The sequence below is a fragment of the Astyanax mexicanus genome, chromosome 7 (genome assembly GCF_023375975.1).
Source record: "Astyanax mexicanus isolate ESR-SI-001 chromosome 7, AstMex3_surface, whole genome shotgun sequence".
NCBI lineage: Eukaryota > Metazoa > Chordata > Actinopteri > Characiformes > Acestrorhamphidae > Astyanax > Astyanax mexicanus.
In genome coordinates, this window is record NC_064414.1 from 18,697,992 (window position 1) to 18,716,744 (window position 18,753).

General features: G+C 37.7%; 1 protein-coding gene across 2 annotated transcripts in view; it reads left to right on the top strand.

The window, feature by feature from the left end:
- The window catches only part of tjap1 (tight junction associated protein 1 (peripheral)), a 95,276-nt gene extending 87,721 nt beyond the window's left edge, over positions 1–7,555 (top strand). For both annotated transcript variants that reach the window (XM_049481202.1, XM_049481203.1), the window contains one exon: positions 403–7,555. In XM_049481202.1, coding sequence (XP_049337159.1) covers positions 403–1,202 — 800 coding nt within the window. In that variant the 3' untranslated portion in view covers positions 1,203–7,555. The remainder of the gene's footprint in view (positions 1–402) is intronic.
- Positions 7,556–18,753: the final 11,198 nt, after the last annotated feature.

The following is an 18,753-nucleotide window of genomic DNA, read 5'->3' on the forward strand; positions in this document are numbered from 1 at the left end:
TTGATTGTTCAATGGACTACGGAGCTGCCGCTATGATCTGAGAATCGCCAGAATCTCGTATTATGCAGCTTGGCATCAGCACTTGGAGTCCAAGAGAGCTCTTTCTGGGTGGGGCGATAGCACTCGCTGTCCATATCACTCCTAGTGTAAGCACAGATGTCTGTTAGCTGAGGTGTCAGAACTGGGTTGCTGCGCTTTCCTCCCAGTGGTAGGTAAAGTTCTCATAAGCTGGTTGGGTAATTAGTCTTCCAAATAAAGGTGAAAATATAATAAAGGTAGTAATAATTATTTTTAAATAATATTGATTAGGTTTGATGTTCTATTGGGCAATTGCAAACTGGACTGTACCTAAAAAGATCTGATGTTCAATATTGTTAAAAGTGATCTCATTCTTGCCCTCAGGTGGAGGACATGCATCGCTCCCACGGACCCCCCAGCAGACGGACGTCACCGACCCTCTTTCCAGCCAGTCCAGCCCTTTCAGCAGTCCCCCGCAGCCACCGAGTGCCTTTGCCAGCTCAGGGAGTTCTGAAGAGGACCTGCTCGCCAACTGGCAACGAATGTTTGTGGAAAAGATGGCGCCTTCCTCAGAGGGCACCCTGATCAACCGCACATCCTTCAGCAGCGAGACGGTAAAGGAACTCCACAGGAGTCGCAACAGCAAATCAGGGAGAGGTGCCGCAGACCACGGAATGATGCGGGGTGCTTACTCAGATGGGGAAGAAGGTTCCTCTGCTCAAAGCTGGACTGCAAGTCGAGAGTCCAGCCTGGACACGGATACCAGCAGCGTGGCAGACCTGCGCTCCAAGCGGGGACACTACGGAGGTGACTTCTCCCAGGAAGAGGGTGAACACTTGCTGATGGGCACTGACAATGAAGACGGCGCCAGTGGTGATACGATGGTTATGGTAGAAAGCAGTCCAGCTTCTGCAAAGAGGCAAGAGTTTGTCGAAGATGTCGGGTCTGCGAGCAGCTTGACTGAGGAGCGGGATGTCCTGCCACAGGATTTTCCTGTCGTTGGGTCTAGGGTCCTCGCTGGTCTTGAGGATTACACAGACAAGCCACCGTCTCAACGTCAGCACCACCACCACCAGAGCGGTTCCAGTCGACCTCACAAGAGCCCCAAAAGAATGGGAGTCCATCACCTGCACCGCAAGGACAGCCTTACCAGAGCGCAAGAACATGGAAACTTGCTGGACTGAGATATCTTACAGGACACCTCTGATCTCTTACAAAACTCTTCTGCTTGCTAGCAATCACAAGTCTTAGCAGGCCACAAAGGGAGGCAAGGAAATGGTGTTGTGGTCACCTTTTTTTTGCAGCTTCATTACTGTAACTCTTCTCAGAAACAAGACGTTTACTTCAGTGTGGTATTTGCGAAAGAGGTGGATTAAGGTGGCATCTAGCATCTTGAGGAGTCGGCCTAAATTGTCCAGGAGACGTCCTGGATCAGTGTAACAGTGCTCCAGATGAATGTGATTGTCAGGGTGGGAAAAAACGGTCTCCAGACTCCCAGGTGTGGCGTAAATGAGAAGACAACCACAGGATATAGCCATACTAAGACTTTTGTCTGCATGTGGCCAGAATATTGTAAATGAGGGAGATGGAATAGCACTAGAACTAGTTGCTGTTGTTTTGCTGTCAGGAACTGGAATAGCACATAAAACAAAATCAAGGGTCCTCTCTTTAGTTTAAGGGTGAACATGGAGGAGGAGACGGTGCCCAGACTGTCAGCAGACGCAGTGATCTTGTATGGGTGGGATGATGCAGGTTTCATAAAATCGAATGGATTCTTTTTCTTCGACTTACAGTGCCTGACCTTTTTCTGACTGAGGGGTTTCCCTGCTGCCCTTTAAGAGGAAGTATTACTCCTTGAATCTACTTTCAGCTCATGTGGACTAGTGGAAAACCTCTACTGCGCAGACAAATTCTTCAAACCTCTCTTCATAGATCTACCACTGTAATTCTCAACTCAACTGAAAACTTTTTCATTTCGTTGTTTCAACTCGACTATGGAAACATTTTATGGATTTTATTTAGTTTGTTGTTTTCAGTGTCAGATTTGTTTCAGTGATTTGAATTCATGCGCTTTAATTTGACTACTGATATTTAGAGAAAAATTAAGGCAAGCATTTTGTCCTTGGTGTGTATTTATCTGTTTTGGTTAATTGACTGAGAGCAGTAAAATAATTTCCTGTTCTTTTCCACATCACAGTGAGCATTTGTTGATGTGTGATATTGTTGAATTGCTAAGCTGTCTATGTCTTTGTTTTAATTATGTTAATTATAATACCCCCCCCTCAAACAAATTAATTCCAATTAGATACTTCACAGTATTTTTTTGCAATACGTTACTACATTCTAAAATGCAGTTTTATGCAGCATTTGACTTTAATAACTTAACAACTCAACTCTGTACTGTGTGTAGAATTCTGAACTGGACAGAATAACGTCACAAAGTTTGTATTGCTATTTGTCGTCATCCATTGCATGGCCAGTAATGTGTTCTCTAAGCTGCTATCAATAATCAGCTGATTGTCGCTGGAGGCCATATTCAGTACTTACTCGATGCCACTTACATGGAACTATGCATACAGTAACTTTGAAATACTTCCAAATTGTTCTGTAGATTAGTTGATCAAAATTCTATCGCACTGCTTTTGTAGGATGAGACTTGAAGTTGAATTGAAGTACAAAGTGATCAGTTCGGCAGTTCCTTTAGCCCTACAGTCTACAAAATAAGAGTGTGAGCTTCCTGATTGGCTGCTCTTATTGTATTTGAGTCTGAGTCTCTGTTCATGGGAAATTATTATTGGTATTAGCCCTGAATTTAATGAAAAGGATTAGACCCTGTTTACACCTGGTCACTTAAAGTGAATTATATCGGATCTGTATCCTAATAGGATTTTAACCACACACATTAATATTTGATAGACAAATGCATCTTCAGACTAAAATCTGACTGTTGGTTGAAATTGTATATATACTCTGGTGTTTTGGTTGTAAACTGCCACATAATTGTGGCTGAAATGTGTGAAAAGCCCTATCTGATTAGTTTCACAGGGGGACGTCTGTGAAAATTATTTCACACTTCTACTCAGTGATAAAACTATTGCATCTGGACTGCAATTGAAAAAACATTTTTTTGGCTTTCTCAGTTCAGTAGCTCCTCCATTTCCACTCACTTTTGTGTTTACGTGGATCTCCGTGGAAACAGGGGCCCAAAGTGTAATTACGGTGCGTGGCACTGGACAACCAACTATTTTATTAAACACAAGGTAACGAAACTCAGAGATGTGAGTCCGGACGGGACTAAAATTCAGCGAAAGAGTTCAGCGAAAAACAGTAGATAATTCAGCCTGCAAGAGGACGTCTAAGAAAAACACATACATGGTCGTTCCGGACGGGAATAAAATCACAATAAAAAAAGAAAATTACCCCAGGACCCTGTGAGAAACTAATCCCATCCGGATAGGGCAATCAGATTTGTATCTCTTTTTAAAGTGGCTTCACCCTAAAAAAAAAAAAAAAACATTGGCAAAAACTAGAGAAAATATATGTAAAATGAGACATATATGCCTATATTATGCAAACAAATATGGAAAAAATCAATGTTTTTTTGTCTTAAATAAGGGCACATAAATCAGAATAACTAGATTATATTATTGAAATATTCTAGAAATATTCTTATCAGATTAAAAAAATAATTAATTGCCTTGAAATGAGATCATTTCACTTGCTAAGGTTTAGTTTTTTGCATTTGTTGGTTTCATCCAGATATAATTCTAATACTTGAGACTGATGAAGTGACCAGGTGTAAACAGGGTTTTATTTGCTCCTAGTTTTAAAAATGTAGTTATTTTTATTGTAGCAATAGCTTTTGCTTACAGTACCTACAGTATGTTTCATGTTTGTCATGTTCTCATTTTTTGTGTGTTCTCACTTATATTTTTTCTTAATCAGTCTGTCTGACTGTATAAAGTTATTTTTCTTTCTTTTTTCAAGCCTTGTTAACGTTGTCAAGGTCTGTCGAAGAGTATTTTCAGACATTTCAGTCCTTTTGAACCGCGTGTGTCAGATGTCTGAGCTGACATTTTTATACAGCTATTTTCGTTTTATACACTGAAGACAGTAGGGACACTGTGCATGTTGCCTTTAAAGTACTACTTCACGCATTCTGTTTGGTTTGTATGCATTTTGATTACACTCATCATAAAAAATGGTTTTACCCATAAGGTAGTGTTGGATTGCTATATGAAATGAAATGAAAAAAGTTAACAGGAACAATAATGAAGAAAATTTAGCCTGATATGGGAAACTCTTCATAGTCGTCATATTCGTTATGCTTCATACACAGAAGTAGTGTGTAACACGCCAGACATCTCAACATGAAGTTCTAGAGGTTCCTAAAAAAAAAATTGCATGCCATTGCAATGGTGCATCCCACACATTTTGGATCAGGAATAGGTATTGTAAGGCAGCTGGACATGGCATAGTATCTGTGTTCAGGGTAATCTAAGATTGCAGCAGTATGTGGACGAGCATTGTCCTGTTGGAATTTTATAACGGTATGGCCATTGGTTGCAGGACCATTGATGTTGGGATTTATCACAGTTTCTCCACACATAAAGACAAAATCAGGACTTCAGTCACTTCATTTCCATCAGTTGATTCGTTCTGGGTGCAACTTTTTTTTTTTTTTTTTTTTTTTTTTTTTAAGATGAGTGTCATCATATAGTCATAATTTGGTAACTAGGTGTTTCAAGTATTTTCTATTCTTACACTCTGGGCTCTGAACATGAACATTCAGAAATTCCGTTTATGGTTGTGGAGAAATGGACACACGCTGATCATGTGCAGTATCTATCTCAAGTTTAAGCTTGAGCGTCGAAGGGAACGGGTTGTCGTGCAATCAGGATCCAAGACTTGACTATGACTTGAGAGCATAAGACATATCAGGCCGTTAGCCGTGGTCGAATGCATATTATTATTATTATTATTATTATTATTATTCTAGTCAAAGGGCCCTGAGACTTCAGCCACTCTAACTATAACACTCTGTAACAGACATACTGCATGTATTTACCTCGTGACTGGTCTCAGTCTGCACTACACTCTGCACTCCCGGCCTTCAATAATTCAGCTCCGTTTTCCTCTGTTGAGACCTACAGAATGTGCGACGGAAGGGCTCCCAAATCCATGCTTGTTCACCTCGTTTTTCATCCATTTGTTCTTCCACTTCTGTCCTTCTTTTTTTTCTTGTACTTTTTTTTCTTTTTTTCCGTCTCCCATCCATATGTAATTGTAACAGCTTGTAATGAGTCGAGCTGTAACGAGCCCCTGCGCTGAATAATTGATGTTTTATCCTGCTCCAAAATAGCTCGCTGATGTTTAAAAGAGAGAGAGAGACGGAGAACAGTCTGTCAGGGCCTGGCGAATGAAAATGGAAATTCCTAAATATTTCATAGCTTCATCAGATGGGATGTAGACAAAAGCTCACGCAAATACGAGAAAAGAAAGTCAAGAAGAAAAGATGTGCAGCTCTTGTCTAATGTACTGTGTGTATAAATAGGCTTTTACATCTGGTGTTGCTGCAAGTTTAATGATTGCCTATCGTGACTGTAATCGAGTGCGTCAGTGACTGGCGCTTCTCTTCTTTGATCCAAGGTGACCTGGAGCGCCAAGCCAGCGAAATGTTGACTGAGAGATCTGAGCGAAGGAGGGGAGAAGAATAAATGTTGTTTTTTTTCCTTTCTTTTTTCCCCCCTTTTCCATCAGTCGCATCCACAAGGGAAGCACATGGTTTTCATCTGTTTGACCTTCAGTATAACCTACTGTAGTCTGTGAGTGTGTTTACATGAATTTAATAATTCGTTCATAATCTGATTCCTGCAGTTATGTGATTATTTAAGTAGTCATACAGTATGCAACAATATTCTACAATTTCTTAGATCAGAGTAAGTAAGATTTAGAAATAAGATGATGATGCCCAGATAGTTGGCTTGTAGCTTAGTGATTATATTCCATGTATACTCTTAGCTATACTCTCTGAGTATATTTGGGTTTCTCAGCTGTGCATGCTTGAAAACAGACCATGCTACCGGACCAGACAGTTTTTTAACAACTGCACCTGCAAGATGGTGCACAAACACTTTCGAAGATCTTCTGGTTGATTATTTCTGTCTAGCAGATTTAGGAGTTATGATGTCAGATCTTACTCTGGAAGTTTATTGGCTGGTTGCAAAGCAGAAATACAATTATTGACCCATTACGGGTGGTTGATATGGTCCTAAAGTAATATCACGATATGTCATGGTATTTTCAACATAGCGATACTCTTGACGATATAAAAAAAAACTGTACACTAGGCACACCCCTAATCATGACACTTATATATATATACATTTAGAGGTTGACTGAATGAATGATAAACTCTGATGGTCTGATGTTCTGCAGTTATTGGATTATGAAGGACATGTAAACACACTCTTTGATTGACACGTTTACCTTTGATCACTGTGTTCAGCATGTGTGTGTGCACATTTTACACATTTTTGTAGGTTTATTTCAGTTAAATAGGTAAAAAAAAAACAGGTATCATAAAATTCACACTTGTTATAAGTTTATAACTTGTCTAATCTAAATGCAACACCAGTGTTCAAATATCCAGTCCAGTGTTTTGTTGTTTTTTTTACGCACTGTCCTTTATCCAGTAGACGGTCTAATATTCCAAATGTGGTCCGTTTTCTTTCTTTTTCTTTCTGCTTTTTTTTTCTTTGCTGTGTAGAAACACACACTTGGTTCCAATACCAAAGCGTTCTCCTCCTCATTTCACAGTCGAACTGTTGTTCACTCAGTTGTAAGTAACCTCTGTCGGTTTCCGTCAGCATATTGTTTTTCTTGTGTTTTTTTTTTTTTTTTTTTGCATTTAACTGTTCATTTTGTCCTTTGTTTTTGTAGGTGTTCTTGCGCTTGATTGTAAGCACCAGTGACTCCTTTGACGCTTTCAGAGGTGCCCTTTAATTTGATTGTAGATGGCATTTATGGTGCAATTTTAGGAATGTTGACAGTAGAGCCTGTGAGCTTTAAGGTAATGACTCAGGCACATTTCACGTACATCCCTAGTGTTTGGCTGTGTTTGTGGATCGAGTCAGTCTATCGTTTCGGTGCACAAACCACACCTGTCTGTGTCTGGGTTTACCTGTAGCGATATGGTGCTTCTTTCCTCACACTCTTGAGCTCATTTATATGTTTGGTTTGTTTTCTCCTCTCTCTACACTCCTGCTGTGTGTTACGTCTGTTCTTCCATGGCTTTTTTAGAAAGAATTTCCTTTAAATTTCACTCGAGCAGGTAAAAAGCGTTCACGGTCATGTAGCGACACCGTGTGTAATGACTTATTTTTTTTCCCCCTGTAAAAAAAAAAAAAAAAAGAGAGAGAAAAAAAAAATAGAAAAGAAAAACTACAGAAAAGACTGTTATACTCAACTAATTTTATTTTCTCAATTTGTAAACTGATGTATATTTTAAAACAAATAAAACTATTTTAAACTTTGATTCTTCAAAGTGTGTGAATGTGACATTGTTTTGATGCATCCTATAGCTTTAAGTGACGTCAGTGGTGTCAGTGTGGTCACACCGGCGGCTGTGCTGGTTCTAATCTTAGAGTGCCTCCAGGTGGTCACACTGTTAGGAGCATTCATGTTGAATCAGCCGGAGAGCAAGTCAACTCAGGTCTGCTCATAAGAGGGGGCTTTTTCTCAGTTCTCAGAAATAAAGGTGCTGAAAATGGATCTTTAATTGATGCCACAGGAGAACTACTTCTGGTTCAAAATAAAAAAAACTGAACTGAACAAAAAATTATTTCTTACACCCTTAAAGGAGACCCCGATGTAAAATACACTTTTAGCAAAACATGATAAAAAGTACTTACCTTTGATAAATAGCACTCCTCCGTTTTCCCACAGTGCTCCGAAATCCAGAAATTTTAACAGTTTGTCCAAACAGCCTTCAGACTGGGTGACACAGAGCATAATTTGCCCTGATAAATCACTTTTTTCACCATATCCAGCTCAAAGTAGCTCCACACCTCCTAGAGTCTACGTAGACTCCGCATACGTAGCAGCCGGTGCCAGGAGTAATGGAGGAGCTCGGGGCTAAAAGCTAGCATTATAGAATTTAAACAGTGTTTTTTAATAAGCTTCTAATGTCTTGTTTTAAATGTCGGGGCTCTCTGGAGTCTAGCAAGGAGATGTGGAGCTGCTTTAAGGATAATGGTGTAAAAAGAGATTTACCCATGTCACCCAGTCTGAAGGGTGTTTGGACAAACTGTTAAATTTTCTGGATCTCGGAACGCTGTGAGAGAACGAAGGTGTGCTATTAATCAAAGGTAAGTACTTTTATCATGTCTTTTTATTTGAGTTCTCATTTAAGTGTCTTACAAATTTACATCTCTCTATTTAAAAAGAAACAAACGTGTTCTTCTATAGCATGTAGAACCACCTGAAACACCTTTATTTTATAAGGGTACTAAAATGTGTTCAATATGTATTATGTAGATGGCTTTTATGGTGCAACTTTAGGACTGTTCAGAGAAGAGCCTGTGAACATTTCACATAAGTCCATAGTGTTTGGCTTTATTTTTATGAGGGTACTACAATGGGTTCAATATGTACTATGAAGTAATGTGAAGTATTATTTAGTATTATTAACTGTGTCTATGCTGGTCTAACACCAAATGACATTTTGTCAAGTTATTTTACTGTCATAGATAAATAACCTATATGGGAATAAAATCAGGAACTCAGCACTCCTATAATCTCAGTGGTGAGGATGATGAGGCTTTTAATTGTCTTAACATTCTGATAAACCATATCAACCATATTTAATGTTAAAACTGAACAAACATTGAATAACCAATAAAGTGAGATCTCTCCAGCACCAAACAGAAAGTAGCTGTTCATTTAACCATGGTCATATCCACAATCTGTGCTGTGATTTTTTTTCTCTTTTTTTCCCCCCCCAAAACAAACAACTGCTTACACAAGAGCAGCGTTAATCGAACGCTGCTTTTGTTTGTGCTCCAAACTTAAAGGAATATACAGTATATGCCGTCTTGCATATAGTGACCCTGTAACATCCCCTGTTTTCTTTAACTCTTTAGAGTATGTCATAAAAAAAAACTTTTATAAATCTCTTCTAGTGTATAGTTGGGGGGGGGGCTCCCTGACCAGTTATGCTTAGGGCCTCCAAAACCTTAGCAGCGGCCCTGTGTGTAATAATCACTGTGTCTAATTAGCATCTTGATATGCCACACCTGTGGCTGGTGGATGGTTTATCTCAGCATAGAAGATGTGCTTACTAATGCAGAGAGTCGGAATAAATTCATGATTAAAATCATGACCATCACTAACTGCAAGACTGCAACAATATTCTTTCTGAGATTTTTTCCCATCATGCTTCTGGTGGAGTTTACATACAATACATATTAAGGTACAAAAAACGCTATTTATCAGAGACTTAGAACGTTTGTCCCCATTAACAGTTCTTGATATTTTTTGATAGAATAAATTTTGTTCAACGCCTATAAGCTTTATTACCCCATTTTTTGCTACAACCTTGTATAGCAAAGAAATACAGTTTCACTGCGATACATTTGCATTTTAGATAGAATTAATGCAATAAAGAACATTCTTGAAAAATGTGTTTATTAAACTTGCTTGTATTAAAATTAAGACTGCACAATAAGACAAAGTAGTGCAAAATAAAATATCTTTAAATATAATGAGTTTAAAGTGCTACCTGTGTTTAAAATACTCTGCATAATAAAGTAAGAACCATATAAGATATATTAACTGCAACAGTCACGTGAAATATATTCTTGCCTCTTCCTGTAGCTCTCCTATTGGTTGTTGACATTGTTCACATCACTATTTGTGTGAGTCAAGTCTCAAGACTTGTGATAATATTAAACACGGTTGATTTTATCGTAGATTTTATCCCGACTCTGGAAATGTGTCTGCGACTGAGAAATCGCTTGAAAATCGTTAGGTGTAAGGTCGGTATTAGAGTCCAGCTGCAGTCGAGTCGAGTCGCGTCCTCTCGATCATTCAGTGTAAGGTGGTTAGGATTGAAAGTGTACAATGTCAACAACCAATAGAAGAGGCAAGAATATATTTTACATGTCTATTTACAAACGATTTAAAAAAGAACACATTTTGCAGTTAATAGGTCTTATATGGTTCTTACTTTAATATGTACAGTATTTTAAACACAAGTAGCACTTTAAAGTCATTATATTTAAAATTATTTTATTTTGCACAGTTATTTATTTGTGCTGTATTATTTTAATACAAACAAGTTTAATAAATACACATTTTGCAAGAATGATGTTCTTTATTGCATTAGTTCTATCTAAAATGGCAAATGTATAGCAGCGAAGCTGTGGTTCTTTGCTCTACAGGGTTGTAGCAAAAAAAACGGCAATGAAGCTTACAGGACGAGTTGAACACAAAATGTATTCTATAAAAAAATATTAAGAACTAACTGTGGCAGAAAAATAAACTGTTGATGGGGATAAAAGCTGTGAGTCTCTGATAAATCACAGTATTGATATACACATTATTTGTAACTTAATATGTATTGTATGTAAACTCCACCAGACGCATAATGGGAAATAATCTAAAAAAAAAAAATCTAGTTGCAGTTTTGCAGTTAGTGATCCCCAGTCTTTGCAAAATTAGCCTGTGACTATTCTGTGTGACTAAAAAGTCTGTGACGAGTCTTTAGATGTGAGAGGGTGTCAGACTTCAGTCTGTTTTAGGCTTTTTAGAGTCTTTACACAGCTTTACACAGATTTAGACCCAATTGTGAGCAAAATTTGAGAGAAAAAAGGCCTTTAGTGTACATCTTTGAGTTCAGCTCATTAAAAATGGGAGCAAAACCAAATGTGTTGCGTTTGTATTTTTGTTCTGTATACACACACACTAGACAGTAGTTAAATTTAGCGGGGTTTTTTTTATTTTTAAATGTTCTGCTTTGTAGATCAAAACCAAAGTCTTTCAAACGATGAGGAAAAATAGCGAATTATTTCCCCAGAATGACAGCTTTGACAGACAAATGACGGCTTTGAACATCTTGGCAAACCAACACTCAAAAAGATACCAAAGATACCAAGCAAAGAACAAAAGATAATAGATGATTAGGAATAAATGAAAGTGTTTCAATATAAAATGCTTCACTCTAGAAAAGCCTGGGAACCAGACATAAATTTAATTTGATGATTAAGCCTGGGAATCATAATGCTAAAGCGGCCCCAATTTCTGGCATACGTAGATTTTAATAAAAAGTTTTTTGACTTTCTGGTCAGCAAACAAAACCCACATAAAATCATTATTTTTTTGTAAATTGGATAAAAACCATATTTGTAGACGGTTTAAAGAACAATTACAACCATATTTGTGCAGTCTGAGCCATAGACTGTATATAGCTGGACAGAGCATCATCTCTCAAAAGTGAAGCCACCACAGGTCAGGCGCTCCCTGCTGTTCGGTTGCAGAAAGCTGTGTAACCCCACCCATCCCCATGGGTTTAATGGCAAAACAGACAACTTTCAAACACATTTTTTTCCAATATACTGTAATTCTACCTCCATTTTTTAAATGCAACAGCTAGTGTAACCGTCACATTTTTATATCCCCACAGAATTCATTTTTTAAAACGTTATTCAGCTCTATTCAAAAAGGTGTGGTTATTTTAAAACGGCTGGATTACTGTGGAGGCAGCCCTCAGGGGTGGGGTTATTTAAATGAGTAGGCTGTCTCTCCACAGTCTTTCTCCCTCCTCTGGTCTCTACTGCACAGACTCGGGTTTCAGGATCGCCAACATGGCGGAAGATTTTGGCTTCATTTTCATTGAATGAATGGGAACGGCGACACAGCGTCCATCTTTTTTACAGTCTCTGGTCTGAGCACTGCATGCATGAAAGCAGCATTTCATCAGGGTTACTTACCTAAATCAAACTGCCATATTTAACATTAGCTTTACAGACCCTAAAATAGAGCCCTGTGGGATGCCACTAAATACACTAAGCCAAGCTTTTTTCAGATAACTCACACTAGTTTCTGATTCAGGATTAATAGCTCAATAATTAACCTAGGATTTAGTTCAAGGGGTTAGTGAATGAATGAATGATTGAAAAAAGGAAGTTACACTTATATAGCACCTTTCTAGGCACCATAGGGTGCTTTACAATCATGTTTTACACTCAGCCCTCATCCACATGCACTCTGGTGAGAAGCGCCACCCAATCACGCACAGTGTACTCTCAACCGGAAATGACTGTCCACCTGGAGGACTGCATCGGGCACTGAGGAGTTGACCCAGCACAGAGTGCCAATACAAACCTGGACATACAGTCATACACACCAGGACAATTTAGAGTATATCCTTTAACTGATCTTCAGTTCCCTGGAGGAAACAAGGTGAACATAGAAACTCCACCCAGACAGGGACCCCAGTGCTGAAAGCTGCACTGCGCTGCTTGTTTAAGCTGGTTTACCCAAAGTTTTGTTTGTTTGTATTCTATAGTGCAGTTTCCCCGACAAGGAAACGGTCTTGGACTACATATCACTTTTAATGGAGAATCTCTATTTACAGTTCTGAAAAAAGCCCCTACAAGTACTGTTTGAAGACCAGCTTCAACATACCTAAAGCCACTGTCAGACCCTAGAGTAAACTATTTTAACATCCCCTCTTATAAACCTTTTTTTTTTCCTTTTTCTTTAATGTACGGAAGAACACCGGGGGTGATTAAAATTCTGCACACTGCTGTGGATTCATTTTCAGCCCAGATTAGATTTCCGTGACTCGAGCGCTCTTGCGGCACGTTGAAGCAGCTCTCAGAGTAAGTGGTAAAATAGGCCCCTAATTAAGTTAACTTTCCATTTCAGCTGGTGATCCAAAACCATGATGACTGTCTCTTACATCACAGAATTACAGTATAAATTCCCCCGACTGGATTACACAGTATCTTATTGAAGTATCTTATCAAAACCCCCCATCATGCTGCAGCAGTGCCCGTGTTTGAAAATTCAGCACTGTTTGTGTCTTTATACTCTGGGCTAGAAGTCAACTCGAATCTGTGGAATAAAGCACTCTAATTGGTACTTTATCATTTTTAGTGTGCGCCTCCTGGAGGAAGATTAGTGAGGAAGAGGATTCATTACCCGGCTACGCACTGGAAAAAATTGCCTTCCGTTTGTCTTGGTTACCGGGCGACTCAGGAGATTGATCAGAGCCCTTTCATTAATTATAGAAGGCCCTTTCCTCTGGTATTATTTGGCTTTCCTGGCAGCTGCTTGGTGAAAAGGCCACAGTGCCAGCAGGGAGGGAGTTTCGCCTGCATCGGTGTCCTTTTCCTCTCTGATCTGAGAACTGCTTAATCAAACTGACAATAAGTGGTGTAATGTAACAGGGAGAGATGTGATCTCCACAGTCCAAGTACAACTCCTTTATATGTATATTGCTTATAAGGGCTGTAACACAAAATACATCATACACATCATAAGGGTGGTCAGGGAGTAAGGGGTACAAGTCCTGTGGTACGTACACGGACTAGAACACACACACAAAGAGAGAATGTGTAAAACTACATAGATGAAGCTCAGACATATGAAACACTAACATTAATCTGGATTTAACAGTAAAATGCTATCGTCAACAAAATTACCAAAGGGAGGGGTGAAAATAGCACACCTTAACATATGTAGTTTAAGATATAAAGTTCACGAAATATCCAAAATATTAAATGAATATAAAATCCACATATTAGCCATCTCTGAAACACACCTTGACTCAACTTTTGATGATGAAGCAATAGAAATACAAGGGTTTAATATTTACAGGAAAGACAGGAACAGTCACGGTGGTGGGATAGCAATCTACATTCAGACACAGTTTGCAGTAAAAATAAGAACTGACTTGTTTTCTAATGAACTTGAAATTTTATGGTTGGAACTTCATCTACCGCATATGAAACCTATTCTTGTAGGATGTTGCTATAGACCACCCAGTGCAGACAATAAATACTTAGACATGATAAGAGAAATGTTGGATAAAGTGTCAGATGAAAAAAATGAACTTTATTTGTTAGGAGACATAAATATTGACTGGCTATCAGTGTCTTGCCCACTTAAAAAGAAATGGTTAAATGCATTAAATACCTGTCACATAAAGCAAATTGTAAATGAGCCAACAAGAACGGTTATAAATAGAGCAGCCAAAAAAACATCAACATGTATTGACCATATTTATACAAATTCAAAAAATCTCTGTTCTGAAGCCGTGTCTGTGCCAGTGGGCTGCAGTGATCCGTACATGGTGGCTATAACGAGAAAAACCAAAGTGCCAAAAACTGCACCAATAGTTATTTAAAAAAGGTCATATAGAAAGTTTAACATAGAAAAATGTATTGAGGATGTGAAAGATATATGCTGGAGTGAGGTATACAAACAGCAACACCCAGACAAAGCTCTGAATATATTTATGAATTTGTTTATGCCGGTGGTTGAAAAGCATGCACCACTAAAAAAATCTACAGTAAAAAAATGTAAAGCGGCATGGATGGATGAAGAGTTAAAAAATAAAATAGGCAAAAGAGGAAGCTGTAAAATGTAACAATACTATACAGTGGAAGGAATATTGTAAACTGAGAAATTATGTATGCAAACTTAACAGGAAAAAGAAGAAGGAGTATTACAAAAATAAGATCGGAAACTCACTAAACAATGGTAAAGAACTGTGGAAAACCTTAAATTGTATACTTGGTAAAAAAGGAAAATTATCGTCTTCTAATAGAGGTAGAGGGATCAATTTTAACAAAACCTGCAGCAATCGCTAACTACTTTAACACATATTTTACAGACAAAATACAAAATCTTCAAAGTAAAATGTAAACAAAGTGGTAAACAATCATGTGCAAATATAAAAGAGGTTATCATGAAAGATAAAACCTGTAAATTAAAAAACTTCCATGTAAATGAAGAGGAGGTTGAAAAACTTATAAGTACAATACAAAATGAACACACAGCAGGAATTGAAAATCTGGATGGGAAAATTATAAAAATAGCTACAAAATATATAACTAAACCAGTCTGCTACATTTTCAATTTAAGCCTTGAAAAAGGCATATACCCAAAATTGTGGAAAGAAGCTAAAGTGATCCCACTACCTAAAGACAACAGAAGTCCCTTAAATGGTCCAAACAGTCGCCCTATAAGTTTACTGCCAGTTCTGGGCAAACTACTAGAGAAGATAATGACATCTAGAATCCAAAACTACTTAGCCATGAACAATCTTGTCACAAACTCACAGCATGCTTATAGGAAAGGACATTCAACATGTACAGCATTAATACAAATGAATGATGATTGGTTAAAAGAATTAGAAGAGAAAAGGTTAGTTGGAGTAGTACTTTTAGACCTGAGTGCAGCCTTTGACGTAATCAATCATGATCTGTTGCTGAAGAAGCTAGCATGTTATGGACTGGGGTCTACTGTCATAGAATGGTTTCAGAGTTATCTCTCAGACAGAAGTCAAAGGGTTTTTTATAATGGAAGTCTGTCAGAGAGTAACACAGTAAATCTTGGAGTCCCACAAGGAAGTTGTCTTGGCCCATTGTTATTCACGTTATACATCAATGATTTGCCGCTAGTATTAAACAAAGCTAGGCTGCAGATGTATGCAGATGACACCACTATTTACACATCAGCTGAAACAGGAAGCAATCTATCTGATATGTTGAAGGAAGAATTAAAATCTGTAACAAACTGGATCAAAGACAATCAGCTCATTTTAAACATACCTAAAACTAAAATGATTATAATTGGGTCTAAAACATCATTACGAGAAGAACTGAACATAACCTTAAATATAGAAAGAGAAACAATTGAACAAGTTAAAGAAGTAAAACTATTAGGTATCATGATAGACAACAAATTATCATGGGTAAATCATATTGAGAACATTATAGCCAAAATGGGAAAAATCTTAGCCATCATTAGGAGATGTTCTATTTTTTTTACACAAACAGTTTTAAAATTAGTAGTACAATCATTAGTATTGTCTCATCTTGACTACTGTGCTGCTGTGTGGTCAAATGCATCAAAAAAACATCTAATGAAATTACAGATAATACAGAACAAAGCAGCAAGATTAGTGTTACGCTGCCCATACAGAACTAACTTAAACACAATGCACAATAAACTTGAATGGTTAACTGTTGAAGACAGATGGAAATCAAGCCTGGTGAGATTCATAAAGAATACACAAGATCAACAACATCCAGTGGATTTTTATCATCAATTAGAGCAAGTAATAGAGAGAGAAACCAATACCACAAGATATTCAACCAAACATTATTTCAGATTACCAATAGCTAAAACTAACTATATGTGTAAAACAGTAATTTATAGAGCTATTAAAGAGTGGAATTATTTACCAGAATCATTGACTAAAACTGAAAAACATTATCTAACTAATATTAAAGACAGTAAATCCTAACAATTAAATTGAACAGTGGAGGAAGTTGTGCAAGGGAAAATCAGGATTGAATAGAGGTGATGAGGTGTCCAGGACACACTAGATTATTTCTTTGTTTGTTAGTTTTTTGTGTAACTTTTATGTGTAGTTAATATTCACTTTTTATGTATATATATGGAAATGTGAACATTCTTTTGAACATGTGTGTGTGTGTGCTTATGACTGGAATGTATTATTTGGCAATTGTTTGTATCTTTTTCTGTCGGACCCCAGGAAGAGTAGCAGCTATTGCGATAGCAGCTAATGGGGATCCAAATAAAACAAATAAAACAAATAAATACACAACAGTCAAAACTAGATTTTTGAATTTGTGTTTTAATATGAGTTACATGTATTTTTAAGACGATGGCCTACTTGCCATGCTATTTCCAATGGTGACATTCCACCTTATTGACGGTGAGATCTTTGAGGACTATAAAGTCAAATCTTTGATCCACAAATCGTATTGATGTTAAGCATGTGAAATGTTATTGTATATTGGAATGCACAAGGTTGTATCTCTTCACCCTTTTTTGTTGTTTCTTCTCTTTTGCTTATTCCTCAGGGAATAAGGGACAGTTTGTATGCTCAAATTATGCAGTAAATTAAAAATCAACAAAAAATAAGATTTTTTTCATAGGACAGCAATAATAAATGGTGTGTAAATACACCAACCATTTAAGTAAGGAGTGCTTGCATAGCACAATGTCATTCCCAACTTTCTAATAGCGGACATCCCACAAGCCTTTACAAGCCTTAAGCTTTTATTCCCCTATATTTGCACTACTGTTTGTACGGGTTCTGTTTATCCTGGTATTGTCATCCCGTCTTTAATCCCCCTATCCACCTAACTGGTGCGCTCTCAGTCTTGTAATGCACTATTGTCTTGTGCCTCTAGTATCACATATTTCTATATCTTTGAGCTTATTGTATTGTTTATTTAGTGTCTCTCAATCTTTTTCTCATCATCATCATTGTCAACCGCTTTATCCGTGAAGGGTCGCGGGGGGGTGGGCTCGAGCCTATCCCAGCAGGCATCGGGCGGAAGGCAGGATACACCCTGGACAGGCCGCCAATCCATCGCAGGGCAGACAGACACAGACAGACAGACAGACACATTCACTCTCACACCTAAGGGGCAATTTCAATCAAGGTCCGATTACTCTGAACGTGCCGTCTTTGGACTGTGGGAGGAAACAGAGAACACGGGAAGAACGTGCAAACTCCACACAGAAAGACCCGGGTTGCCCCAGCCGGGAATCAAACCCAGGCCGTCTTGCTGTGAGGCAGAAGTGCTACCCACTGCGCCACCGTGCCACCCCTCTCAATCTTTTATCATTTATAATTTTATTTTGCTGTACTTGTTGGGTGTAAAGCAATTTATGTTCTCTGTATGTCCTGTACATATACAGTATTGACAATACAACTACTTGATTAAAATCTTTCATAAACTATTTCATAATACTATACATTTTTAGCAGTCTTACCTAAAAAGCTGTCCTCACTAAGAGAAATAAAAGCACATAATGGTGTAGCCTTGTTATTTTTATTATATGTTGGTTTTTATATTTTACTTTTGGATATTCTGGCTAATCTGGAAACAAGTTAACAACAGTCACATTAAAAAATGTACTTATGGTACTATATATTTTGAACTTAAAAGGGTTATAAAAGTGTACACACCCCTGTTAAAATGCCAGAATAGTGATGTAAAAAAACCCAATATGAATAATTTAAGAACATTTTGCACATTTAACTTGTACACCTTGACTGCATAACTAAACCTGGCATTTTAACAGTGGTGTGTTCACTTTTTACATTCACTGTATTTCATGTTTTTTTTTATTTTTCTATTATAACTTTAAGTCCACAAGGAATTTGACCTCACTCAATACTAATGACATTAATAGAGCAGTACACCTAGCAGATGGTATATATAAGAAAGATAAGCTATAGCAGTAAAAAGCTGTAAGACTCTTAAACTCCACCTATAGTCAACACATTGCACTGACACTTTATGAGGACAATTATTGTTTACAAAAACAGTCACTTTACCACTGAGACATTTTAACATGTTACTGCTCTTAATTCACACTTAGCCATACTGCTATGGCAAAACCTGCACTCTGGATTTAATATTGCCGCTATTTCCCTACACTCATTTTATATTTTGTGTA